The sequence below is a fragment of the Hemicordylus capensis genome, chromosome 1 (genome assembly GCF_027244095.1).
Source record: "Hemicordylus capensis ecotype Gifberg chromosome 1, rHemCap1.1.pri, whole genome shotgun sequence".
Taxonomy (NCBI): domain Eukaryota; kingdom Metazoa; phylum Chordata; class Lepidosauria; order Squamata; family Cordylidae; genus Hemicordylus; species Hemicordylus capensis.
This window is the reverse complement of record NC_069657.1, coordinates 124353889-124381813: the sequence shown is the minus strand read 5'-3', so window position 1 is coordinate 124381813 and position 27925 is coordinate 124353889. Positions and strand designations below refer to the sequence as shown.

Here is a 27925-nt window from a genome sequence, read left to right as displayed (position 1 = left end):
TATGTAGAACAGTTATGTAGAACTGTATGTAGAACTAGCAAACATTTATTCCCTGAAGTATGTGGTTTTCTAACATTGTTTCCCATGGATAGGGAAGTATTCCATGAGGCTATTCTCACGATGGGGGGGAAACCAGGCTAAAGGAGCTCAACCTGGTTTCCCCCTGCCGTGAGAACCACTGGGCTCACTGGGTGATCCCGGTGGTTCTCTGGTGGCTAGCCCGCCAACGTAGCCCTCCACTTAATAAGGTTAGCGAGCACTCTGCTAACCTAGGTTTTATGATCGTGTGCTGCCACAGCGTGGCTTCGTGCCATGGCGACACACGAGGAGACCCCCTCCGGGAGGCTCCAACAAGCCTCCTGGTCCCACATGAGCAGAGGAAGGGGAATTTTTCAACAATCTCTCCTTCCCTGTGCAACCCTTAAGGACATATTTCTGTAATGCTCAGTGGGCTTCAGAGAGAAGGGAGATCATCAAAAATCCCCCCTTCCCTTGCTTGCACAATAGTGCAGTGATAGTCTGGATGTCAGTCTTTGAGGCTGTTCTCACGAGTAGCCTAACCTAGACTAGGGCAGCCCAGCCTGGCTTAGGCTGCTCATATATAGCACCAGGATCGCTCCTGATACCAGCACTCCCACCCTGCCTAACCTTGCTTTTAAACCCAGCCATTAGTCAGGGTTTTTTTGTTTGTTTGTTTGTTTACATTTATATCCTGCTGTTCCTCTGAGGAGCTCAAAGTGGTGTACATGGTTATTTTTATCCTCACAACAATCCTGTGAGGTAGGTTAGGCTGAGAGATACATGACTGGCCCAGAGTCACCTAGTGAGTTTCATGGTTGAATGGGGTCCCGGTCCTAGGCCCAACACTCTAACCACTATGCTATGCTGGCTCTCTCAGCTGCTGCTCAGGCTGCAGGCAGCCCAATTAAACACAGAGACAGGCACCTAAAGTGCCCATCTTGTGGAGGTATCCCCCAGTGTACCACACTCGTCTTGGAGCAGTGCCAGGTGTGTAGCTATAATTGAGTGGATGGGTTCAAATAATCCAGGCCCCCCAACTCCACCCTCCCAGTTTTCTTCATTATCTCCCTCACTCCAAGGGGCTGCTGGGGAGAGGGGTGAACACAGGCTCCTAGCTACACCCTTGAGCAGCACAGATCATCTGGGGATGCGAGCCATGCTCCCATCAGCATTTACTTGATTGTCCGGGAGGGATGTGAGTTGGAACCTGCCTTCTTCCCCACCTACCCGCTAGGGGTGTGCTCAGAACCAGCTGGTCCGGTTTAGTCCAAATACGAACTGGACCCTAAATGGACCAGGCCAGTTCGGTCCGGCACTCCCTCAAACTTAGGCCATGCAGAGGCCAATTGCGCAGGCATGGTGGCCTCCAAAATGCCCGCTGCACTGAGGGGGAAAAGATGAGTGGCTGAGCTTAAGGGAGGCTGGTGGGGGGAGGGGGGACCCCATGGATCCCCCCCACTGCCTCAAACAACTCTCCCAGAGGGGGGAAGTGGGGGGAAACTCACGAACCCCCAGGGGGGTTCGGTCTGGGGTTGGACCGAACAGGGGGTGGTTCGGTTCGACCCTGAATGGTCGAACCAAACCAGCTGAATGTCGAACCTGTTTGCATATCACTACTTGTGTGCGTATTCTTTTTGTCTTTTATGTAGACTGTTAGGAAAATAGTGTTTCATACATACATGCATACACACATATTTGATTACTAGGACAATGCTGTTATCAAGGGCAGCTTCAGAGGGAGCAAATCCCCACACACAAGTAGTTTGCACCCCAACTGCCCCCCCCCATTTCTGTTTCAGAAATCTAATTTGTGGGACACAGCTCTCCCACCCATAAATGCACTTTGCCCCTTTTGTGTCCCCATAAAAAAAATAATTCTGGTTATTATTATCTAATTACTACCATGAAATTATTTGTTTGCCGTTTTCCATTTAAAGATATAAAATTCAGTTAAAATCTATTTCCCACTTTTGACTCACTTTTGACAATACACCTCTTCTGTCTTGCTTTTCTATGTCGCTTCGTCTGTGATACCTGCTTTTGATGTTTTCCCTGTTTACTGTTGCTCTCTCATTTTCTCTTGTGTCATATCTGCTCAATTGTTGGAAGGAGCTTTTGTTTTAAACACTGGATAGCACTTAGTATGGTTGTTCACACAGCCCTTTACCAGGGCTTAGGGAGGGCTTGTGGGGATCAGGCTCCTACCTCCCTCCCCGCAGATGAGCAGGAGGTTCCTCAAAACTCCAGCACTCATGCGCCCACATGAGCACAGGCAGTGAGCGTCAGAGCACTGGCGGGAGGGGGAAAACTTGTGCTGGGTCCTCCGGGAATCCAGCATACAATGCGCAATCAGCGGAGCAGCTGCTCTCAATACTACAGCCGTTTCGCTCTGCATGGCTGCTCCTCCCCCCCCCCCAGCTCACTGCCTAAAATGGCAACTGGCTGGTCAGGAGCCCAGTTACCCAGGGGTGATGGTGCACACGATCACCTACCAAGACCTGGGTACAGGAACTGGGCTACCTGGGTCTGGAGCAGCTTGGACTGGAGGGCTCCTGGTGCTCCAGGTGACACGAGCTGCCTGGTTTATTCCAGGCAGCGTGTGTCATGTGAATAGGTCCATTGCTATAGGATTAATAGATGTTGATGGTGCTGATGGTGGTGGTGATGGTGATGGCATAGTGTTCTTTTAAAAAAACACCATTAAATTTATGCAAAAGACAGTAAAAACTATGGTCAGTCTTAACCTGTAAGGCTGGAATCTTAAGTTTCAGCAATCACTATATTCTTCATACTGTTGTGAGTTATGATGTCCAGATGGGTGATCTGGACACTAACAATGGATTTTGGTTGTTAGGCAATCTAGTTTACCTTCAAATGCCCCTCTTACATGGGCTGCAGCTGAAGAAAATATTTTGCAGTGATGCAGCTTGTATACTGCTAGAGAAAGAAATGTGAATTTTTGCTGGCTAGCAAGAAGCAGTCTTTGGGCTTGCTATGGTTTGGGAAACTTAGCATGTCCTGTATGTGTTAGAGGTTGTTAATTTTTTTACCCTCGATAGGTAATACAGCAGAGCACAAAGGAATGAGCACACATTCCAGTTACATAGTAGGTAGCAGAAGATGGTTTAGTTGTTGGAGCTATTTAGAGAAAACACATGGAGGTCCTTGTAGAACTAAATACTAAATATTTATTGGTTAAATACATTTGGATAGGAAAGACCTAAACTTAATCTAAATAACTACATAATGAATAGGTAAGGAGAGAGAGAGATGTTTCCATCTGCTCTCTAGGAGGAAAGAAAGGATTGTGACTCAGCACAGGAAGTGCGGAAGAGTCAGGTCAGGGGTCATAGAGTAGAGACAGGTAGAGCAGTCAGGGAGACCCTTACTCACTATCTCTACTCCCCCTAGTGGTCATTAGGATAGTTGGTGCAAAAGGTCGATGCACTAGAAGTCCATCTCCAACAGTATGCATGGCTGTTCTCCCTACTCATTGAAGCTGTTCTCACGCAAATCCTAACCCAGGCTAGGGTGTGAGAACTACCGGGATCGGACCCGATCCTGGTGGGGCAGCACCACCTAGCCCTGCTTCTTAGACTGGCTGTTAGCCAAAATTAAGGGAAGAAGTGCTTATGCTATGGGCCCATGAGCAAGCCAGGCTTCTACTAGCCCAGCCACCCACAGAGATGGGTGCCTAGAGTGCCCATCTCTTAGGGGAATCCCTCAATGCATTGCATGAGCCCCTGGTGGCGCAGTGGTAAAACTGCCACCCTGTAACCAGAAGGTTACAAGTTCAATCCTGACCAGGGGCTCAAGGTTGACTCAGCCTTCCATCCTTCCGAGGTCGGTAAAATGAGTACCCAGAATGTTGGGGGCAATATGCTAAATCATTGTAAAACTGCTTAGAGAGCTTCGGCTATAGAGCGGTATATAAATGTAAGTGCTATTGCTATTGCTATTGCTATGTGTCGCATGGTGCATTGTGGGATTCACAGAGGCCGGAACGAATCCCGGCCTCTGTGTACCAGCACTGCCAGGAGCAGCAGGGAGATTCCACATTGTTCTTGGCAGTGCTGGTTGTGTGGGTGCACAGATTGCATGCCTCCCAAGCTGTAAGCAGTCATCTGGGGGAAGGTAGGTTGAACCTTGCCTTCCCCCACGCCCACCTGATCATGACCGTGGTTGCATGAACAGCCCCAATAAGTGGATGTTAAAAAAGTAGAGCTTCACAAGCACGTAAGTCATCATTACTCTGTTGCATGAATAGTGGCTCTTGTAATAGCTGCTGGACGTTCCTGCCACTTAGGGAAATGGGGAGCATTAAACTCTGCATGATATTCCTGGGATACTTTGCATATGGAAAGCCTTCCACAAATCCCAATTTTTTAAAAAAATGTAATTTACTAACATAATCTGTTATGTTTCAGTGCCTCTAATAATGATGACCTGCAAATGCAGAAAAAGTAACATAGCACTGTATAGCTATAATGCTTCTGATACTGACAGCAAAATGCTGCTTCTTTGGGACAAATAAATTCAACTCCCCACTGGCAAGAGAGGAAATTTGAACTTTATTTCACATTGGTCTTTCTATCTATCTGTCTATTTACTTGCTTGCTTTTTCTCAAGACTGAGAGGGTGGCTTACAATACTGCAGAAACAATAACTACTACTACTACTACTACTACTACTACTACTACTACTACTGATGTTTATATACCACTCTTCAACCAAAGTTCTCAAAGTGGTTTACATAGCAAAACAAATACATAAATAAGATGGTCCCCTGTCCCCAAAGGGGTAACAATCTAAAAAGAAAAATAAGGCAGATACCAGCAACAGCCACTAGAGGGATGCTGTACTGGGATTGGATTGGGCCGGTTGCTCTCCCCCTGCTAAATATAAGAGAATCACCACTTTAAAAGGTATCTCTCTGTTCAGTTAGCAGGGGTTAACATATCAATATCAATATCAATTTGAATGAATGAATGAATAGCTTTATTATGATCATTGATTAGTTATATACTACATTCAGATAAGAAGTAAATCATACAGTAAATCACCAACATAGAAGCCTCATATAACAACATCTAAAAAGAAGGGCTAGAGGTTATCTTTTGATGGATCTTAACAGCAGCTGCACAAAATCTGGCAAGTTTGTAGGTGGTAGAAGGTTTCATATCTGCAAGGAGGGTGTAAAATGTGTGGTGTAAAATTCAGCAGTCCGGCCAGGAAAGCTTGATAGGAAGGGAGAAATAAGACTGCACTGGCTATCATTATAAAAAGGACAAAACTGCAGCACATGGTGGACAGATTCGACCTCACCTAAGCCACAGGGGTAATATCAATTTTTGAAAATCTAAACATAGTTCTAAGTTAAAGATTAGAATAGAAAGCTGAGTAAACAAAGCATCAGAAAAATGGTCCATTACGATTTGTTTTTTTAAAAAATGTCTTCATATTATTCTGTGATTACTCAATTGAAAAAATAGTTGCTAATGCAGTGAAACCTTGAATCAATTACTTCTTACAAAGATGCTGTTCAGTTCTCTTCCGATGTCAGTTGTCAAAGATACCATATAGGCTTTTGGTAGAGTTAATGAATATGACTCTTATTTCCCTAGGCTTGTCACTGCCCAACTTTCTCTCTGGAGAAAAATGTTCTCCATGGAGCTCTGGTGAAAAGTAAAGAAAATAAAGAAAGAAAAAGTAGAAAATAAAATAAGTGAAAGAACAGATTAGCAAAATATATTAATTGGAAATCTGTAGTGATTTAAGTGGAGTTGAAACAACAGGTGTTGTTGTTATGGTGTGTGTACACGCACCCATATGTGTGTGGAAAAGAACTTCAAACTGAAACAGCCCCCAGTTTTGGTGATTACTTGGTGGGGTATCAAATGCGGATGAAAACATCCATCCATCCAGGATAAGCGAGAAGCATTGCTCTTACGTTGATATTTGCCTGTGTAAGATAATCATGTAGACACATCTTACTGGTTACTGGTTACATGGGATAGTTAGGAAACCTATTCAGTGAGGACAGTGTTTTCTGCCCTCACTCTGATTTGGCTTCATAACATCATCATCTAGTCAGATTTGATTATATTTGTGATTATATGACATGATCATAACTGTCTATGTGATCCCTGATTGAATGGGATCACTCCAGGAAGAACTGCTCCCCCCTCCCCAATAATGTGTGAAAGCTACAAATTAGGGGGGAAAGCAGCTGCAAACTAATGGTGACCAATGTGTGGACAAGGGAAGCAAGGAAAACCTCATGAACACTTTTGCCCTCTGAAGCCCTGCTTCACCCCCAGCATTTTTATCCATGAAAACTCAGAGCACCCCTAGTAGTAATGCGTGCTGAAATACAGAAAAAGAAACACTTGTGATGTTTGCGGATTTTTAAAAAAATGCCCAGTAGGTGGAGCAAGCATATCATACCTAATATTCATGGAGACCATGATTCATTCCATTCTCTCAGCATGACCCAGAAGTCAGCTAAGAAACTGAATTAGTGCTCTGAATCAAAACCAATATCTACGCACAGAAGGGTTGCTCTCTCTATTTTTTTTTTTTACAGGACTCTTGTGCCCTTAATAGTGGTATGGCAGTATCTACCTACCTACTATCTATCTATATTTCATGGACCATTTCATAAAGCAATAAGCAGTATCTATATATTTCTCTTAAGCGTACCCGTTGCTAATCTGTGGCAGCTCTTGCAAGAGTTTGTGAGCAGCTGCCAGATAGCAGCAGGGACGGGTGGATGGTGGCCAGACCAGCTAGCAGGCGGGGAGATAAAGAGGCGGCCAGGCCGGCAGGCAGGGAGGGAAAGCAGCGGCCAGGCTGGCTGGCTGGCGGGAGGGGAGAAAAGGTGGTGGCCAGCTGGCTGGCAGGGAGGGAAAGCGGCAGTGAGTGAGCGGTGAGAGAAAGCAGACTGGGAGGGGGAGAACGGACTGAGGATGAAGGGGGAGGGGAGAACAGAATGGGGCTGAAAACGAAATGAAGACTGGGGGGAGAGACAGGGACACCTAGGGATGCAGATGCGCCAGATTAGCTAGTTACAATTAATAGGCAAGAGTGTAGAGATACAATGAAGGAGACAACTTCATATTCTAAATTTGCTGTCTCTTAGTACAGTTTAAAGTATGGGAGCCCTGTCTGGAAAATAGTGGCAGCCCTACCATGCTGTAATGCATCTGCTGTGATTGCTGCATTTCATTATGCCAAGTAATTTCTCATTGCTCCTTTGTGATACCTGCATCTTTCATCTCCATTCTCCCATTGTTTTGTCTCCCTTTCACATTTTACTTGTTAATCATGGTAAGCCCTTTTGGTCCCAAGCCTTCTGGCACCTGATGTGGCACAACAGGGTTCCACGCCTCTTTTCAGGGCCTCTTGCCACACCAAATGGCTCCTGGTGCACTCTACCCTTCTGCTGCAGCCTGCTCCCCCTTACCCTGCTACCACTTCTCCTCCTGTGCTTCCTGCTTACCTGGCATTATGCTGGTAGTGCTGCCGCTACTGCTGCTTCTCCCTAGATTTTAAACAGGAAGAAAGGAATGGAGAGGGAGAGGAAGTATGGAGGAGAGGAGAGTGGTGGACTAGAGCAGACCTTCTCCTCCTTTTTAAAATCCAGGGAGCAAGAGGAGCAGCAGCAGTGGTGGCGGCAGCTAGTGCACCATCTCTTTGGCATGCTGCCAGTTAGGGGGCACTGGGTGGAACTTGGACAGGCATGAGGGGATATGGGGGGCATTGTGCACCACCTGACAATTCACCACTGAAGCAAAAACCACAACCAGCCTTATTCATGGAATAACCCTGTAAAGGTTACATATTATAGCACTTAGTAAAACTGGAAATCTGTCATTTGCCATGCCAGCAAGGTTTTAAAAACTCTTATCTATTACATAGACAGCTCTTAAGAATCTACTACACAGTCATCAGAACTGTATAACTATAAAATCAACTCCAAATAAGATCCCAAAATGACCCAAATCAGGGTGTCTGATGCAGAGTCATAGAGATTCACATGAGATGGGTCCAGGGTTTTCAAAATTCAGGATTGGCACCAGGCACTATTTTCATTTGCCTGTATGTTTGTAACTGAGCAAAGAGGTACCTTTTCAAGTGGTGATTCACTTATATTTAGCATGGGGAGCGGGAGGAGCAACTTTCCCTATCTAACCCCAGCACAGCATCCTTACAGTGGTTGTTGCTAGTCTGCCTTTTCCCCCCCTTTGGCTGCATTCTCACAATCACAAGCCAGGGATCCAGGAGCAACACAGGCCTCTGATATTAACTCTGGGGCAAAAGAAGTCAGAACCTCAGCTAGCTTCACCAAGGAACTGGGCATAGCAACATAAAAGAGCTGTTGCTCCAACTGCCTCTTGCATCAGACTGCTGGTTTTTATGGCTGCTGCCCAGGTGGAGTGAGTTGGCCCCACCCCTTCCTTTGGGAAGGCTCTGTTTCTTAAAGAGGCATTGACTGATTTCTTAAGTGCCAGCTCCAATGGCGCTGGGGGACTTCTACTAGAATTAGCAGATTCTAAGGGGGCTTCTCTGATTCAGAGGGCAACAGCAGGACTGTGTCCTTGCGTTATAGTGGAGCTGGTAGCTTGGGTTTGCCTGGTTCTCCAGGGAATTTTTCACACCTGGCTTTTAGTCCACATCTCCTCTGGAATTGAGGTTTGTGTTCACATATTGGCCAAATTTACCCCGAAGTCCTTGTGAGCTATCAGGGAGCACCTCACACAACAATTTGGGTTTTTCAGAGTGTTTTGGACTATAGTCCAATCTATATCTGGGGTAAAAAAAATCCATTTTGGGGGGCAACTTTGAACTCACAGTAAAACCTCACAGAAAACCCCCAGTAAAGCCTGTTATCTGGAAAAGCTCCAAGTGTGGTGGGTCCCAACAGTCAAGGATCACCTGGGTCATACCCACCCTGTCTCATCCCTTGAACTGTCCATATCATCCCCCAATGAGGTATGTGTGTGTCCTGGATCATGACAATCTCACAGTGAAATGAGTTTTTTTCCTAGAGGGAGTGCTGATCTTTCTGATAAAAGTTTGCACTCCATGAAATGTCACCTTTTGCTGTGCAAAATAAATCCCATGAAATCCAGCTCCATATTAATAACATACTGAAGTCATTCACACAATCAAAACCTGTATTCTATCTGGGTTTGGGAGCTCTGTGTGATCCCAATTTTCAGTTGTGTGGAAGCAAGTTAAGAGGAAAAGCAAGTTAAGAGGGAAAAAACCTGGGTTGAAGTGATTGTGTGGAAGCAAGACAAGAGGAAAAGCTACCCAGGTTTTCCTTATAGGAACATAGAAAACTGCCTTATACTGAGTCAGACCATTGGTCCATCTAGCTCAGGATTGTCTATACAGACTGGCAGAGGCTTCTCCTCCTACCTTGCTTCCACACAACCAAAAACTGGAAGCGCACACATCTCTCAAACCTGGTAGAACACAGTTATCGCTTGTGTTAATTACCTCATCATTCATTCATTAAAGCTATTCTCACGATTGATCAAATCCAGGCTAATGGAGCCCAGCCCTGTTTTGATCAATTATGGGAACTACCAGGCTCATGGGCAAGCCCGGTGGTTCTCTGGTGGCTAGCCCATCTAACTACGTCTCCCCTTAAACTAAGTTAATGGAGCCAGTGCTCCATTTTTTTTAATCTTGTTTTTTGGATTGCGTGTCCACCGCAGCTGCTTGCAGCCATGGCTGGCACACTCTGGGTGTTAGGGAGAGGGGTGAGGGACCACAGGAAGGCACCATGCACTTGCGCGGTGCCTTCCTGGGGTTTGGGGGGCTGCACGGCAGAACTCCCCTTCTCCTGACCACCAGAGCTCCTGACTGGAGCAGCCTGACTGATCCGACCGCCCAGCAATGAGTGACTGCTCATCTGTGGGCAGCTAAGGCTAAGAGAAGGCTAAACCTGCTCTGCCTGCCGAACCCCATCTGGTGCTTCACACCGACTGTGTGAAGTGCCTCACTCACTCACTCACTCATTTATTTATTCATTCATTCATTCATTCATTCATTCATTCATTGAGCACTTTCTCATGATCATGAGAAAGGGCTCCATAGGGTGAGGGGAGAAAGCCTTTAAAAGCTTACTTCCCCCACAGATGATCCATTCCTCTTTGCTGGGTGTGTGGATTGCACACACAGATTATCCTTCACCACTGCCAGCAGCAGGGAGGTTTGATGGCCTGGAGGCTCTTGGAACTCCCATAATGCACTGGGAGTTCAATATTTCAATATTCAATATTTTGGAGTCCAACTAGAAAAATCCTCATACCATTTACAGGTAAGTGGCACAGTGGGGAAATGCTTGACTAGCAAGCAGAAGATTGCCAGTTTGAAGTCTGCTGGTATGTTTCCCAGACAATGGGAAGCACCTCTATCGGGCAGCAGCGATATAGGGAGATTCTGAAAGGCATTGAAGCTCTTCTCACGATCTGTGAGAAGAGCTTCTGCTGGGCCTGCTCTCCCCACAGACGATCCTGCCCAGAGCCCTGGGCGGTCGGATCGGCTGCCCACGCAACTGCCAGCTCCATCATGGAGCCGACAGGGGTGGCACAAGCGCGCGGGGCATCCTGGAGAGACCCCCAAGGCTGGGAGGCTGCTTGCAGTGGTCTACTCATGTGTCACTGCACGCCACGGCAACACACGAGCAACACAAGGAGGTTAACAGAGTGCTTTCCCCATTAACCTCATTTAAGAGGAGGGTGTTCTAGGCAGGCTAGCCACCTTGGGGGCACTGGGCTCACCTGCGAGCCTGGTGGTTCCCACGATCGGCAGAAAGTAGGCTAAGCTTGCTTAGCCTGCTTTCTGTCGATCATGGGAATAGCCTCATCTTCTCATACTGCGCTGGAGGAGGCAATGGTAAACTCCTCCTGTATTCTACCCAAAAGAAAACCACAGAGCTCTGTGGTTGCCAGGAGTCAAAATCGACTTGACAGCACACTTTAGCAATTAAACAGCGAACCATACTTTAAAAAAAAAATGTGGTTCTTCTCATGGCATACAGTTTCATCTGCTTCTTGCTGTTGAGCCATGCACTAATCTGTAGGGCATGGCTCAGTATAATAAGATGCTAGACATCTCTTGAATTTCAGTTTCAATTGAAAAAGTACTTTGTAAATCCCAGGTTGTATTTATTTATTTTATTATTTATTTATTTAGAGCATTTTTATACCACCCCAACCCAAGGTCTCAGGGCGGTTCACAATAAAAACAAACAAACATTAAAATCAATTAAATACTAAAAATAGTTTAAAACAAATCAATAAATTTAGGATTTGCCTTAAGCAATTTAGTTTTGTGCTTGACTATTCTTATTTCTTGCATATATAGATGATGCTTTACTTTTGCTTTTGCATTATGTTTTATTTTTCATTTTCATCCAAAACCATTTGTGTGTACAATGGAGTATAGATCTTCATGTTGCTCTTAATGAGCTTCTGGAAACACAACTTACCTATTTTCACTCTCCAGACCCTACTAAGTTATTCCCGTCCCCAGCAATTGGCTATCAATCTAGATCAGCAGCAATCCAAACAAGTCACATTATAAGTCTGTAAATGGGCAAGGTCAGGTGGGTGGGAAGACTGGGTCCAAATGACTGAAGACCATTGTGTTGCTTCCCACCATATACCCTGGTGACAGAACAGAAGGTAACAATTGAATTGCCAGCTCCTCTGGACCTTCAGGTAAATTTTAGAGCCAAATGTAAATGTAAATTTTAGATCCAGCTTGCCTTTGAACTTTTAGGATAGTAAACATGTCATCAACAGCATGGCCACTACATCAAGCACCAACATGAATAAGTGCTTTCTGACTGACTCCATATGGGTGCCCTATTGTTTAAATTATTTCTACAGCAACAGAATGAGCATGATGAGTGATGGAGAGGCTCATTTATATGGTAAATGAAAACAGTGAAGAGTCTTGTGACATCTTAAAAATGAACACATTTATTGTAGCACATTTATTGTAAGCTTTTGTAGGTTAAAGCCCATGTCACTTGATGCATGGTGCATACACCCCAAGTACAGAGAGAAGGTTTTTATTTTACAAAGTTCAACCAACGATCAAACACTGCAAGAGAGAGCAGTAGATGTGTCACAGTATGAGCAGAGCAGAAATGAATATCCCATCCAGCCAGAGTGCAAGATCTATATGAGTGTGACTCTTTCCCAACTAGCAGACACTGGTGATGAACAGGCATAGCAAGATCCATGATGTATTTATTTATTAATCATATTTATATACCATATATACATGGCTATAATGTAGATAAATACCTAAAGAGGAAAAATTACTGTCTGTTGTGAGTTAGGATTTGCTCACACCAAAGACATTGGGGTTATTCCCACGAGCAGCAAGAATTGGGCTAGGAGAGCCTAGCCCGATTTTTTTCTGCTTGTATAAACCACTGGGCTCGCAGGCGAGCCCGGTGGATTACATGTGGCTAGTCCACTTAGCCCATCCCTTAAACCGGGTTTGCAGAGTGAGCATTCCGCAAACCCAGTTTTAAAAATCATGAGTAGCCGTGGTGCCTCTCACAAGTAGACCCCTGGCCAGAAGGCTGAAAAGCAGCCTCCCCGCTCGGGTCTCTCCAGCATGCCCTGCATGCTTGCGCAGGGCATATTGGAGCTTCTGGGGGTTGTGTGGCCCCCAAACTCCCCAGCCCTGACTGGCTCCGTGACAGAGCCAGCAGTCATGTGGGTGGCTGCTGCAGGGTCAGTCTGCTCTGGGTGGCTGCTGCAGCCACCCAGAGCAGACTGCTGCTCGTGTGCGGGGAGAGCAGACTAAGCCTGCTCTCCTCGCAAACCCCCTAGAGGCTCTTCTCCATAATCGTGAGAAGACCCTCATTAAGTTAGCCTTTAGGAGTTGTTTCTGCTGCCACAAAATGACATGATTTCCACCTGGATCTTGTGAGGAGTTTGTCTTTACACTTTTGTTACCTAAGCACTCACCACTTACCAGATGCTGAGGTCATTCACAGTTTTTGTGCAGGCAAAACTGGGCCAAGGAAGCCCAGCCCAGTTTTGCCAGTGTGTGAGAACCGCCGGGAGCCCCATGGCTCCCAGCGGCAAACCTATCTCTGGAGCCCACCTTAAAAATGAGGTTAAGGGAGCAAGTGTTCCCTTAACCTTGTTTTTTCAATTGTCCGATTGCACCCGAGGATGGGAACTGCAGGGCTTCCTGCCGATGTTGGGGGATCTCCATAATACACCGCACACTTGTTTTTGCTGCCACGAAATGACAGGACCACCCCCTCTGGATTGTATGAAGAGTTTGTCTTTACACTTTTGCTCCCTAAGCACTCACCACTTACAAGATGGTGAGGTTGTTCACATAATTAAAAACTGTGTTCTACCCAGGTTTGGGGGCTGTGTATGATCCCAAATTTTGCTTGTATAGAAGCAAGAAGAAAACATGGGTTGAAGTGATTGTGTGGAAGCAAGGCAGGAAGAAAAGCTACCCAGGTTTTCCTCCTTTTACCCACTTCACTTCTACCCAGCTTTTCCTCCTAACCTGCTTCCATACAACTGGATATTGGAAGCCCACACAGCTCCCAATTCCAGGTATAGTTTTTGATTGTGTGAATGTTCTCACTGTCAGTTTGTAATAATGCTAATTTAAACACACACACACACACACACACACTGGGGCCATTCACAAGACCTCCAGGGCAGGGTGTGGGAAGAAGGCTTCCTAAACCTTACCTTCCCCCCAGATGATTGTTTGGTCCTTGATGGGAGCTTGGAATGTGTTCCCACATGATCAATCATGCTCTGTGATGTGTGGAGTAGGGAAGATTGATCTGAGGCAGGGACCTCTTGTCTCAGCCTCTGTGAAGCCCACAATGCACTGCACTACACACACGATGCATCCGGGGATTCCTCCAGGAGACAGACACTCTTAGTGCCCATCTCTGTGTCCGCTGGGGCTAAAATATAACCACAGCAAACGCACGAGCAGTTAGCTCGGGTTAAGGGAGTGCTCACTCCCTTAACTTCGGCTAACAGCTAGGTTTGAAAGCAAGGCTAGGCCCCAGTGGGATTGGACCCTATCCCTGCCATTCTCGTGTGCAGCCTAACCCGGACTGGGCATCCCTAACCCGGGTTAGGCTATGCGTGAGAACAGCCTCACAGACTTCCTTCTGAAACACACATACATTTTTATTTTAATCTCTCTTTTTTGTTTTTTAATCTAAGGTTGGAGATGAGATAGTTCGAATTAATGGATACTCCATTTCCTCTTGCACCCATGAAGAAGTGATTAATCTTATTCGCACAAAGAAAACTGTGTCTATAAAAGTGAGACGTAAGTAGAAAATTGTTCTTATACTTTGTTATAATCTCCGTACTCCAAGCTGTTTAGATAAGATGATAAGCAAATGATGTTAACTGACATGAAATGTGTTTTTTTTATTGCAGATGTTGGCATGATACCTGTCAAAAGGTAACAACGGGTCTTTACCCTGAATGCAGATTTTATTATTATTATATATGTATTTATTCGATTTCTATACCACCCTTCCAAAAATGGCTCAGGGTGGTTTACACAGAGAAATAACAAATAAATAAGATGGAACCCTGACCCCAAAGGGCTCACAATCTAAAAACAAAAACAAAAAACAAGATAGACACCAGCAATAGTCACTGGAGGTACTGTGCTGGGGGTGGATAGGGTCAGTTACTCTCCCCCTGCTAAATAAAGAGAATCACCATGTTAAAAGGTGCCTCTTTGCCAAGTTAGCAGGGGTTTTATGAGCAATATAGATTGTATACAATGATTTCCATTGTACCTTGTAGAATATTTTTTAGTTTCTTCTGCTTGGACACTTTTTCACACTTTGCACACTGAAAAAGTACACATCTTTAGGGTTACTGAAAATACCATGGCTTGAATGCCTAGCAGGAAACTGTCTTGTCTTGTCTTGTCTTCATTTTATATTTGCAAGTTTACATTGCAGCCTAAATTGTTGATTTGGTTTGCAAACTAGAGATACTCCATCCTTGCAATCACAGGAATGAGAATGCACTAGAAAAATAGAGAATGCATTGATTATAAGCTGCAATTCAATACAGAGTTGAGCACACTGTAAGGCTGTTCGCACACACAGCTAAGGCAGCCAAGCCCGCTCTTGGCTGCGCTTGTGAACCACTGGGAGGCAAGTGGCTCCTGGAGATGGCAGGGCGGCAAACCCACTTAGGGAGCCCACTGCTTAGCCAGGGTTAAGGACACAAGGCCACCCTTAACTCGGGCTAAGTGCTCGTGTGTCAGTGCCACGTAATACCGAATCGTCTGCAGGGAAGGTAAATTTTAGTAGCCTTCTTCGCTGCCTGCCTGGTAGCCCTCTCATGTAATTGTGAGAAAGGGCTTTTTATATCAGTGAAAGTGAAGCAGAGCTAATGTTAATCTAGCCATGCCACTTCTTAAGAGAGTTCCTACTCAGTGGGGCATTATCCTTATGAAAGCCCACCAAAAAGTTTTTAGCACATAAGCACATATAACTCTGCACTGAGATTTAACCATGCACTTGAGCTGAGATTTTTTTTTTTTAAGGCTCCTAATATGTTATATTAAAGTGGTTTGTGACAAAGTCCTAGATTGCATCATCGCAGATTTGTTGGGAAGGACTGTAAACACAAGTTACTTGACCTGTAAGTTGTCACTCCTATCATTCATCTCTGTCATCTGGGACTGTATTGCTTGCAGCTGAGCAAGTACAGCATGCGGGCCATCCAAAGCTCTTTGGAATAATCTATCCTACCAGCAGACCATTTGTTTACAAATCCCAGTCATCTCACAGCAAGTAGGTCAAGCTGCAACCCAAGTCAACTGGATCTTTGGCATGAAAACACCCATACAGCACCCCATACCCCCCAGCATTTTTCTTCTGTTCATATGAAACTTTAATTTCCTTTAGTTCTCCTGATGAGCCTCTCAAGTGGCAGTTTGTAGACCAGTTTGTATCGAATCCTGGGGTAAGATATTTATGTATCTTTGTGAAAATATATTTTGTTGTGCTGAAATCACATTTTTCCAAAGTCTGTGCTCATTAGCAAATGGTTGTGTTGCATCTACTTTTACAATACCTTATATTGGGCACTGTACAAACTTGTTGGCTTTCTATTAAAAGTGCACTAGAAAATTGAACTAATGTGTATGCCATGTGTTTCCCAAACATTTGTATTGGAATTTGGTTTGGTTTGGACTGTAAACCCATGAGTTCTAAAGGGATGGTGCTTACAATGTGAGTGGCTACCACATGATGGCAGATCCGGGGGGGATACCCCAGTCAACATACCTCATGACCACCACCTCTCCTATGTGCTGTGAATTTGTTTTTTTAATCAGACTTTCAACACATGAGTTCTAAAAAGGTGGTACTTATACTTTGAGTGACCACCATATTGAACCAAGATGGCAGATGGGAAAATATAGCTTCATCATTATCCCCTAGGGCCCACTCTCATGTGCTATAAATTTGGTTTGTATTGAACTGTATATACAAAAGTTATTAGGGACACCCATGGACATATACCCAAGTCTTTTCCCTTTGGAGAGTAGGCTGAAAGGTTGTCTTATTCTTAGTCAGACCAATGAACCACAGAAAAGCCAGTGTTGTGTAGCGGATAGATAGTGGATAGAGGACTGGGCTAGAGATCCCTTTCAACCATGGAGCTCATTGAGTGGTTGTGAGGCTAAAACAGGATAACCTTCATGTATGCTATCATGAGCTTTTTAGAATAAATATGAGATACAAATACAAAACACAGATTTTTTTCAATTTACCCAGACTGATATCAGCTTTCTATGTCAAGGTATTCCCTGATTATTCCCTCAGTTTATCCAACTGCCTTCAGCTAAAAGTGTGAGGGATTGAACCAAGAACTGTGCATATGGTGCCACTAAGCTCTGGTGCATTATGGCTCAGTATAACTATGATCTTCAATGATATGGCTACCCTCACACCACTGTTTTACCCTCATTATTATGTTTGAGTGACAGTATCCATGAGGGTGGGAAATATGTGTGTCCACAGGACTTTTTTTGTTTGGGGTAGGGGGGAGCTGCAATCCTATACTCGCTTACCTGGGAGCAAGCCCCATTGAGTTCAATGGGAATTTCTCAATCTGGGGGAGAACAACTGCCTCTCCTTGCCCTCCCTCTTCAGATGCCCGTGGGTGGGATTGGAGTTATAATGCTGCAATGGCTCCCATACATACTCCTTCCATTAAGACATGCTGATCTTTTTTTTTTAATAGAATAATTTGCTCATACAGTTTTACTCACAGTTATGTCATCATTGTAATATTGACTCTTTTTTAAAGCTACTGTATCAATTATGTATCATTATGACCATAATGATATAGTACATTCAGTACATACAAGTAATGAAAACCTCTAGAAGAATTAAATACGAATCATAGAAATGAATAGGTTCCCACAGCAATAAATACAATCCTGAATGTGGTGACTCAAGGTGTACCTAATACTATCCATGCTTTAATTGCCTGTTTCCAATATCCATGATGTGATGTTAGCAGCTAGAGAGTCAGGAACAATAAGATTATGGGTTTATTTGATAGTGTATTACAGCACTGACAGGCTTTTATAAGGATCACACCACAGAACCATCTAACCACAGAACCATGAATGATAGTTCATGTCATACTCAGTATGTATAAGCAGATCAAAATATTTACCGTATGTATTTTCTTTAGTGAAACTATAGTGAATCTTTAGATAAATGCTAAGTGAAACTTTAGATAAAGGTGGTGGGAAATCAACATTACTATTTAGCTAATGGAAGCAAGTGAACATCAATGTTTTCAAAACTCCATGGCTTTTCATTTTCATTTTAGGAAGGTAAAAGCAGTGTTGCAGGACTTGCATCATCTGGAGGAAAAAACCATAAAGAAAAGAAAGTTTTCATAAGCTTGATTGGTACAAAGGGAATGGGGTGCAGGTGAGTAGCCGTTTGTTCATTTCTCTTCATTACCTAGAAAATATGGGCACAATCTAGACAAATGTAAGTACTTTTAACTTTCCTTGATTTCAGTGGTAGAACTCTAAGCATGAGCTTGACTTTCACTTTGAAACCAGTTAGATTTAAAATTACTTAACCTTGGCTGGATAATGCACCATGTAAAAAATATTGATGCATATGATGGTGTCTCTTGTGGATCAGGACCTCAACTCCTTCAGGACCTCAACTCTTTTGGCCCTGGAACCAGGCATAGAAATGTTTTATACATTGAGTATATTTAGTGACCTTTATTTTACTGAATCATTTCACAAAGCAAAGAGGAGTGCTCCCTTCAGCACAACATGGTCCCTTCATCACAACAGTAGTGAACAGCATTCTCTTCTCACATTGTCTGCTTCACTCTCTTCAATTAGCCTATGTTCATAAATAAAGACATAAAAAGAGGATTCCTGTCATTGGGGTCTGCATGAACCAAAAATCGCAGTTCAGTTCGAATTTGGATCGAATTCAAACTGAACCGCATGTTGTTAAACCGGTTTGGTTGAACCTTCCCATTTGACCGAACCAGTTCGGTGGTTCAAGCAGCTATACTTGTAAAGCGGAATCCAGTGAGTAAAGGGGTGGTGGTCCTGGGAAGCAATAAAGGGTGGGTGGTGGGTGTCAAGAGAGATAGTTAAAGGGTTTTATATGCCTTGCACAGCTGCTGCTGCCACCACTCAACCTCCCTGGCATGATGCCTCTTGTTTTAGCAAGCCTCCTGCACAGCGGTGGCATGGTTCCAGCCTCCACACTTCTGTGGAGGCTGGAACTGTGTTGCTGCTGTGCGGGCTGCTTGCTAAAACAAGAGGCATCACATGCACTTGGGCTATGGATTGCACGGTGGGGCGGGGAGGGGGGCAGTGGCACCATCAAAGACTCTTTAACTACCTCTCCCATCACCCTACCCCCAACCACTCATTTGATGCTGAACTGGTCTGCCTGAACTGGGCTTGGTTTGGTTCATGACTGAGCCACCAAACCAGCCTGGTTCGAGGATAAACAGTTATGCGTCAAAATGTGTGTGCACACCCCTACCTGCCATAGTGTTCTTCATACTGATAAGCATTCAGTCTTGACTGTGATAGAATGTTGGCAGTAGCAAGTTAGTACAGAACGATAGGCATCAAGAGAGTTTAGGTGAGACACATCAACAGTAAATCTGATCCAATGTATTTCTATCAACCGGAAGCTAATGAAGTAAACAACGAGGAAAATATCAAGGTATATGTCAAGATTGCAATGAGGATAATTCCTTGCATTGTGGTGTAATGTAATTCTCATTACTTTTTGTTGTTTTCTCCAGTATTTCCAGTGGTCCGACACAAAAACCAGGCATTTTCATCAGCAATGTGAAACCACATTCTCTATCTGCAGAAGTAGGGTTAGAGGTGAGTACATACATAACAAGAGCCTTGCTGTATCAAGCCATAGACCTCCCTAGTCCAGCAGCCTGTTTCCCACAGTGGCCCATGAGATGCCTCTGGGAAGCCCACAAGCAGGAAATGAATTTTTAAAAAAAAAAAAAAAAAAACATTTTATATCCTGCTCTTCCTCCAAGGAGCCCAGAGCGGTGTACGACATACTTAGGTTTCTCCTCACAACAACCCTGTGAAGTAGGTTAGGCTGAGAGAGAATGATTGCCCAGAGTCACCCAGCTAGTTTCATGGCTGAATGGGGATTTGAACTCGAGTCTCCCCGGTCCTAGTCCAGCACTCTAACCACTACTCCGCGAATGCCCTCTCTCTTGCCATTGTTTCCTCCAACTGGTATTCAGAGGCATATTGACTCTGAACCTAGAAGTATTTTATTGCCATCAAGATTAATAGTCATCAATAGACTTGTCCTCTATGATTTTGTCTATCCCCCTTTAAAGCCATCCAAGCTGGTGAATATCACAACATCCTGTGGCAACAAATTCCATTGTCTAATCCTGTGTTGCTGCATGAAGGAGCTCTAATCTCCTCATCATTTTGGTTGTCCTCTTATACAACTTTTCCCATTCTATAATATTATTTATGAGATGTGATGACCAGAACTTATATAGTATTCCAAATGTGACTGCACCAAGATTTGTATAATGACATTATAATATTAGCACTTATACTTCTGATCTCTTTCCTAAGGATCCGTAGCATGAAATGTGCCTTTTTCACAGCTGCCATGCATGGCTTGATGTTTTCATTGCCTATCCACCAAGACCCAAGATCTCTTTCCTGATTAGTCACTCAGATGCCATCAGGATAAATGTGAAAATGGGGTGGTGGTGTTTTCTTTTACCCCAGTAGGTGTTGGTTTACACATTTACATTTAACTGCATTTGCTATTTTGTTGCTATACACCCAGTTTGAAGAGATCCTTTTGGACATCTTTGCAACCATGTTGGTTTTCATCACACTGAGCAGTTTCCTGCAAACTTGGCCACCTTGCTGCTTACTCCTAACTTCAGAGATCATTTATGAACAAATTAAAAAGCACCAAGAGCCTTTGATAAAGGACTTTGTCAAATGTTCTTTGAAAGTCCAAGCACATCATGTTGATTGGATCACATTGTCAGAGTATTTTGAAATTACTTCTAGTGGTCAGGAATCAAAAGAAGTGATGTCTTTCAAAAGTCAAAGCATAAGGGGGGGAATATAAAATTAAGCATATTGTAATAATTTATAGTGGCGGATATCTGGACTAATTCTACACTTGCACTATGGAGGTGGGACAGTTTTTGCATGACCCCCAGGGATCTATTTTTGGGAGATATAGTGGGCTTTAGATGGGAGCGGAGATCAGTGAAAATTGTCTCTCCACTGTAGCATCATCTCATCATTATTCTGGATGTCAACCATTGCTATCAAATTAGTTGCTCTGCAGATACCTCCATATATTCCATAACAGGTGGTTTGAAGATTACAGCTGGCAGACCGCCTGCAGGTACAGGTGTGCATAAAACCAGCTGGCCTGGTTCGGTTCAAGTCCAAACTGGACCCGAACAAGACTGGGCCAGATCGGTCCAGCACCCCCTTGAAACCCCCCACCCAAATGGCCGGGTGGAGTCCGATGTCGAACCAAACCGGGCTTGATGGGTTGGCTCGACATTGAGCTGTCAAACCGAACCCCTTGGTATACAGAGGAGTTTCAGGGTCTGAAGCAGCAAGGTGCAAGGTTGGCAACTAGAATGCAAGTGGAGGAGAACTCAGATCGAAATTGACAGGATACAGCATATAGCCATTTGAAGGCTGTTGTGGAAGCAGTGCGTGCAGCAAAAAAACAATACTGGTTTGCATGCATTGCTTCTGCAGGTTCGTATTCAGCAGAGCTGTCCAGAGTTATGAGGAGTTTGATTCAGGCTCCTTCTAGTTCAAAACAGTCCCCGGAGACTGTTCTGCTGTGATGCTTTCAATAGGTTCTTTGCAGACAAAATTTCTAGTATTTGGGCCAAATTGGACTCCACTGTTTTTGCAGAGTCTATTAAGATGGTGTCCAGCAATCCCTCTTGCAGTATTAGATTGGATCAGATTCAGTCTGTGGTGCCTGAGGACATGGGCAAGCTGTTTGGGGCTACTGCACCAGCCTACCACTTGTTCTGTATCCTTGCCCAAACTTGGCTTCTTCTATTTAGCGGGGAAATTATTGGAGATGGCCTAGTTAATATCATTAACTCTTTACTGAAGGACGATAGGATGCCTCTTTGTTTAAAGTAAGCAATGATTAGACCACTTCTTAAGAAGTCTTCCCTATATCCCTCAGTGATTAATAGTTATAGGCCGGTCTCCAATCTCCCATGGTTGGGCAAGGTGATTGAGAGAATGGTGGCTAAACACCCCAGGCAGTTTTGGAGTAAACTGATTATCTAGAGCTATTTCAAACTGGCTTTAGAGCAGGCTATGGGGTTGAGATGGATGACATTCACCAGGGAATTGACAGAGGGAGTGTGACTCTGTTGGTTCTTTTGGATCTCTCAGTGGCATTTGAAACCATCGACCATGGTATACTTCTGGATCACCTGGGCAAGTTGGGGATAGGAGGCACTGCTTTGCAGTGGTTCCACTCCTATCTCTCAGGCAGATTCCAGATGGTGGAACTTGGTGATGGTTGCTTTTTGAAATGGGAGCCATTGTATGGAGTCCCTCAGGGCTCCATTCTGTCACCAGTGCTTTTTAATATCTACATGAAACTGCTGGGCAAGCTCTTCAGGAGGTTTGGTGCACAGTGTTATCAGTATGCTGATGACCCACAAATCTATTTCTCCTTAACATCTTCATCAGGAAATGGCATTCATTCCCTAAATGCCTGCCTACAGACAGTAATGGGCTGGATGAGGGATAACAAATTGAAGTTGAATCCAGGCAAGATGGAGGTGCACATTGTGGGGGTTTTGAATTTGAGGGATGAGTTAGATCTTCCTATGCTGGATGGGGTTACACTTCCCCAGAAGGAACAGGTATGCAGCTTGGGGGTGCTCTTGTATCCAGGCCTCACCCTGGTATCTCAGGTGGAGGGCAGCTATGGCCAGGAGTGCTTTCCATCAATTTTGTCTGATTCGACAGCTGTGTCCATTCCTTGAAGAGAACCATCTCAAAACAGTGGTGCATCAGCTGGTAACCTCCAGGCTTGACTACTGCAATGTGCTCTACGTGGAGGTGCTTTTGTACGTAGTTTAGAAACGTCAGTTAGTTCAAAATATGGCAGCCAGACTGGTCTCTGGGATAACCCGGAGAGATACTATTATGCCTGTTTTAAATCAGTTGCACTGGCTTTTTGGGCAAAATGTTTCCGGGCAAAATACAAAGTGCTGGTTATTACCTTTAATGCCCTTAATGGCTTGGGTCTGGGCTACCTTAGAGAGTGCCTTCTTCAGTATGATCCCCATCACATGTTGAGGTCATCTGGAGAGGTCTGTCTCCAGTTACCACTGGTACATCCAGTGGTGACTCGGAGCGGGGCCTTCTCTGTAGCTGCTCCTGGGCTATGGAATGCACTCCTGGCAGGTATCCACAGTTTAGGCTCATTGTTGGCCTTTAAGAGAGCCCTAAAGACTTGCTTGTTTGGCCTGGACTTCCAAGGTTTTTAAATAGATCATATAGCTCTGAGCCATTTTGGAAGGGCGGTATATAAATTGAATGAATGAATGAATGAATGAAATTGCTTTTAAGTATTTTAATTTGTTTTTAAATGGTTCTGAACTGTTTTAAAATTGTTTTTAAATTGTTTTAAGCAGTGTGTTTTAAATGGTGTTTTGTTTTTGTTTGTTTAAACTTGTTGTGCACCACCCAGAGCCTTTGAATGGGGTGGTCTAGAAATGTAATAAATAAATAATAATAAATAATAAATCAGAGGAATCTTGCATCATTATATATTTGGCTTGCCTACTTGCTTTTAGGTTGGTGATCAGATTGTTGAAGTAAATGGAACAGACTTTTCTAATGTGGATCACAAAGAGGTAATGAAAAGAACTTGTTCTTAGGTTGGTTGTTTTATTTATAAAATGTAAATGAACTCATTTACATGAGTGCACACTTAAGGATTCGTCCAACAAATACTTGGGAAATATTGACATGGTAAATACAATTTAAAAGATAATGATTAAATTTCAAATTTACTTAGAGTTCCATTATTTTAATATAGTTAGCTAGGATTTAATTCTAAATATGGAAAGACATTATTTCAACATGCTTGCATACTTGCAATTCTAAATTAGCACCCTTACTTGGGAGCAAATCCCACTGACAGTGAGACTTCCTACTAGGTAAATTTGCAAAAATAAGGTTGTTTAGTTTGAATGTCATAGAGCTCCTGCCCTTGTGTCAAAGTTATCATGGATATGCCATACGCAGATGGACCCCATTTCCCAAGCAGAATGTAAGAACTATCTCCGAGGCAGTTGGAGGGAGGTTAATCACTTCCATTGGAAGTGGACACCACCCCCACCCCCACCCCCACCGCCCGCCCCTGCTTTTAGTATCTGTTTCCCATCAGCTCTCCCCAGGATGTACTACTTTTGACTTTTTATTTTTTACATTGAAGGCACAGTCGTGTGACATTCCAGACCTGAAAATAACAAAAGGGTGCAATTAATGCTGCACTCTTACAACATCACCGTCGTGCAGCAGTATAGTTTAGAAGTGTTACACTGCCAGCACTCATCATACCTGTAGGCTGTAAAGTAACATCCCACAAAGTAGTTGCACAACCCACAAAGTTGCATCCCACAAAGTATACGTGATACAACTGCTGGCAGCTCTCTAAAGGCACTTCTGTCATCACAAAACCATCTGCATTGGTGTAGTACCTCACATATTTTCTTGCAGTAGCTCTTTATTATGAGATTGCAACTGGCAATAGTGCAAAATAGACTCGCCTCACTGGCCACATTGCCTATATTGATATAAACCACTGTATGCACAGTTGCAGGTATACATACTTACAAGTTCTAGGTGAGAAGATTATTTCTCTCTTCACATTGCCAATTTTTTTTTCAGGCTGTGAAGGTGTTGAAAAGCAGTCCAACCCTGACTATCACCGTTGTAACAGGAGCAGTAAGTATTAATATCATAGCAGTCAGCAAAGGCCCTGTGAAAATCTAGAATTTCCACTTTACCAACAATAAGGAATGAAACACATACTAATCCTCAAAGCACACTTGCTGGCAGGAGACCCACTGGAGTCATTGAAAACTTGAACTGGGGGTGGGATGCATGCCTTGGAGTCAAACAGAAATTCTGCTTTTAAAATCCTGATCCAAATCAATTGACTTGAGCTTAAGGAGCTTAAAGTAACTGATGAAATCTAAATGTTATCTTTAATAGACATCACAAGTTCATTCTTCTGAGCTGACTGATTTTAAGTGCATGTATAATTGCATCTGTCCTAAAGCAGGAATGTGAATAGCACTTCAGCCATATTTTTAAGGTGTCTCATAAAAAGAGAATGCCCAGAATTCCTGAAATTTAATTAATGAGCCCAAATCTGTGTTAGAATGTAGACAAGTCATCTTGATAAGCACTGAAAATTAATTTAAAAAGAGCAGGTCACCTTGTTCATTTTGTGGCTTATATTTCGAGAAACTCAGACCTTATGGCTCAGGCAAAAATGTAAAATCCTTCCAGGATGGTTACAGCCAGCCATTTGCCCCATACTGATAATTTATCATGCCCTATATAACTATGGATCAAACCAACCATTTGTAATCATGAGTAATCTTCTGTAGCCCGGACATAACAAGCACAAAGCTCATTATAATGTATATTATATCCTACAAGTGCATATAGTTCTGCAAATAAATATTTATAAGACTGGCTTTGACAGCATTCCAGAGTTGAAAATCCCACATCAGGGGGGGAAACCTATCCTCGGTCACCACCTGCCTCACCTTTGTAGGCAGGGGTGCTTGAAGAAGGACCTGCAAGGGCAGGCAGGGGCATAGTGAGGTAGATGGTTCTTAAAATACTTGGAGGCTCTACACATGAGTGGTGTGTAGAGCCTGGGAGGATTGGCAGGGAGAGCAGGAGCTAAGCCTGCTCTCTCCACAGACGATCACCTGCAGAGCCCTGGGTGGCCAGATCGGCCGCTTACATGACTACTGGCTCAGTCATGGAGCTGCCAGAGAACTACTGGGCTGACCCACGAGCCTGGTGGTTCTCATGATGGTGGGGGGGAACCCGGGCTAGGCTCCTTTAGTCCGGTTTCCCCCTATCGTGAGAATAGCCTCTTGGTCTCAGGCTTTAAAAGGCTTCAGCTGGGTTCACACAATCCCAAAGATCCTAGTTAAAAAGTGAATCAAGATTAGTGAGCACCGTGGAGTAGATTGTAAGAATCCAGAATTTCAGGGCAATCCTGGTCAAACTGCTCCATTTAACCAGGACAGATAACAATGGTGGTTATCTATCCAGATTAAATGCTGGTTTACCGGAGCAGTCTGTCCAGGTTTACCTTGAAATTCTGGATTCTCACAATCAAGCAGCCCATATGGATGGGGCAGGGTGACAGAAAACAAGACACAGGTGCAACTCATTCCCACTCTCCTCTCCTTGCTCTGGCCCCTTGTGTGTTGGTTGGTTGGTTGATTGATTGATTGCTGTCTGTCAGGTCAGCGTTGACTCTTAGCAAACACATGGATAGATTCTCTCCAGGATGATCTGTCTTCAACTTATCCTTTAAGGTCTCCCAGTGGTGCATTCACTGCTGTTGTATCCACCTTGCTGCTGGTTGTCCTCTTCTTCTCTTTCCTGTGTACCCAGCCTTTATTAGTTAATACTAGCACTTTGAATTAAACTCAGAAATGCATGGGAAATCAATGCACAATGGAAAAAGTGCAATGCAAGTGGAATGTTTGATGGGAGACTTAGCTAGATGCAAACATGACTAATATCACTGTAATTAGAACTCTTATGAACTTTGGATGCCAGATAAAAATTATTGTATTTGCCCGGGCCTTTTGACTCAGGAATGCTGTGGTTCTCTCTGCCTATTGTTTAACACTGTTTTAATCTATTTCCATTTTGTCTGAGGTTTTAATATTGTGTTAACTGCTGTCCTTTTTTGTTTTTGTTTTAAAGAGTGCAGCTCTTCTCACGAGCAGCCAAGCCCATGCTTGGCTGCCTATGTCTGCCCATGAGAACTGCCAGGATCCATGTGAATCCTGGCAGTGCTGTTATGCCAGACCCAGTGACCTTAACGCAGCAGTGCCGCAGTGCCAAACCCAGCACCCTTAACACGGCTTAAACACACCCTTAACCATGCTGCTAGGATTGTGTGTCAGCACAGGCAACTTGCAGCTCATGCTGGCACAGAGATGCCACCCCCTGGGTAAATCCCTCAGTGCACTGCACACGGTACACTGTGGGATTTCCCCAGGGGACAGGATAATGAGTCCCGGCCTCACAGCAATCCACCTTGCTCCATGCTGCACAGAGCAGCACAGATCAGGTGGGAGTGGGCTCTGTAGTCCCACCAAAGCAAAGGATGATTGTATGGGGGGAAGGGAAGGTTTGTGAAGCCTTCCACCCCCCGGCCCCAGTAGGTCATGTGAATGGCCCCAGTGTGCATCTTATGTTGTTTATTTTAGCTGCCTTGAAGTGTTGCTTGACAAAATATATTACATAAATCAATAAATAAATACTGGGACTGATTTTCATCTAACATTCTTGATCCATTGTTTCAAACGAACAAAATAAAAGTAAGTCAAACCTAATTCCTAAAATACATTCCCATTTGTTTTGGATCATGGCTGACTCATACAGAATGCTTGTGCCATCAGCTAGGCATAACACCTCTGATGCTGTGTTCACACTACTCAGTGTGAAGATGTACACACTAGCAAGAAAATAGAGGTGAAATTAATGTTATTAAAACCTTGGAAATGATGACAGTATCAAGATTCAAGTCTCTTCTGAAGAATGTGAAAAGGTAATGTGAAAAAGCACATACATTGTAGGTGCTTAAGTGCCTAAAATGCATTCAAAAAAGAATCTCAGTCAAACATGGGGGAAATCTGAGTTTCATTCTATGAAGCTATTCTCATAAGCAGCCTAACTAGAGCAGTCTAGCCTGGGTTAGGCTGCTCATGTGGAGCACTGGGATCAAGGCCAATCTCAGTGCTGCCACCCTGCCTAACCCGGTTTTTTACCATGGCCTTGAGTCAGGGTTAAGGATGCGAGTGTGCCCTTAACCTTGGTGCCAGGGTCATGTGTATCCTCAGGATGCACACAGCCCAAGCATACACAGAGTAGGGCATCTAGAGTGCCTGACTCTCAGGTGAATCCCCCAATGCACTGCACTCATCGCACAATGCATTGTGGGATTTCTGGAGGTCATGGAAACAAGTCTCGGCCTCCAGAG

General features: G+C 44.1%; 1 protein-coding gene across 2 annotated transcripts in view; it reads left to right on the top strand.

Annotated features, from left to right (window-relative positions):
• USH1C (USH1 protein network component harmonin) overlaps positions 1–27925 on the top strand; it is a 119537-nt gene that overhangs the window by 25796 nt on the left and 65816 nt on the right. For both annotated transcript variants that reach the window (XM_053287648.1, XM_053287649.1), the window contains exons 5-11: positions 14274–14382; positions 14496–14520; positions 15992–16049; positions 17934–18037; positions 19401–19485; positions 23469–23528; positions 24568–24624. In XM_053287648.1, coding sequence (XP_053143623.1) covers positions 14274–14382; positions 14496–14520; positions 15992–16049; positions 17934–18037; positions 19401–19485; positions 23469–23528; positions 24568–24624 — 498 coding nt within the window. The remainder of the gene's footprint in view (positions 1–14273; positions 14383–14495; positions 14521–15991; positions 16050–17933; positions 18038–19400; positions 19486–23468; positions 23529–24567; positions 24625–27925) is intronic.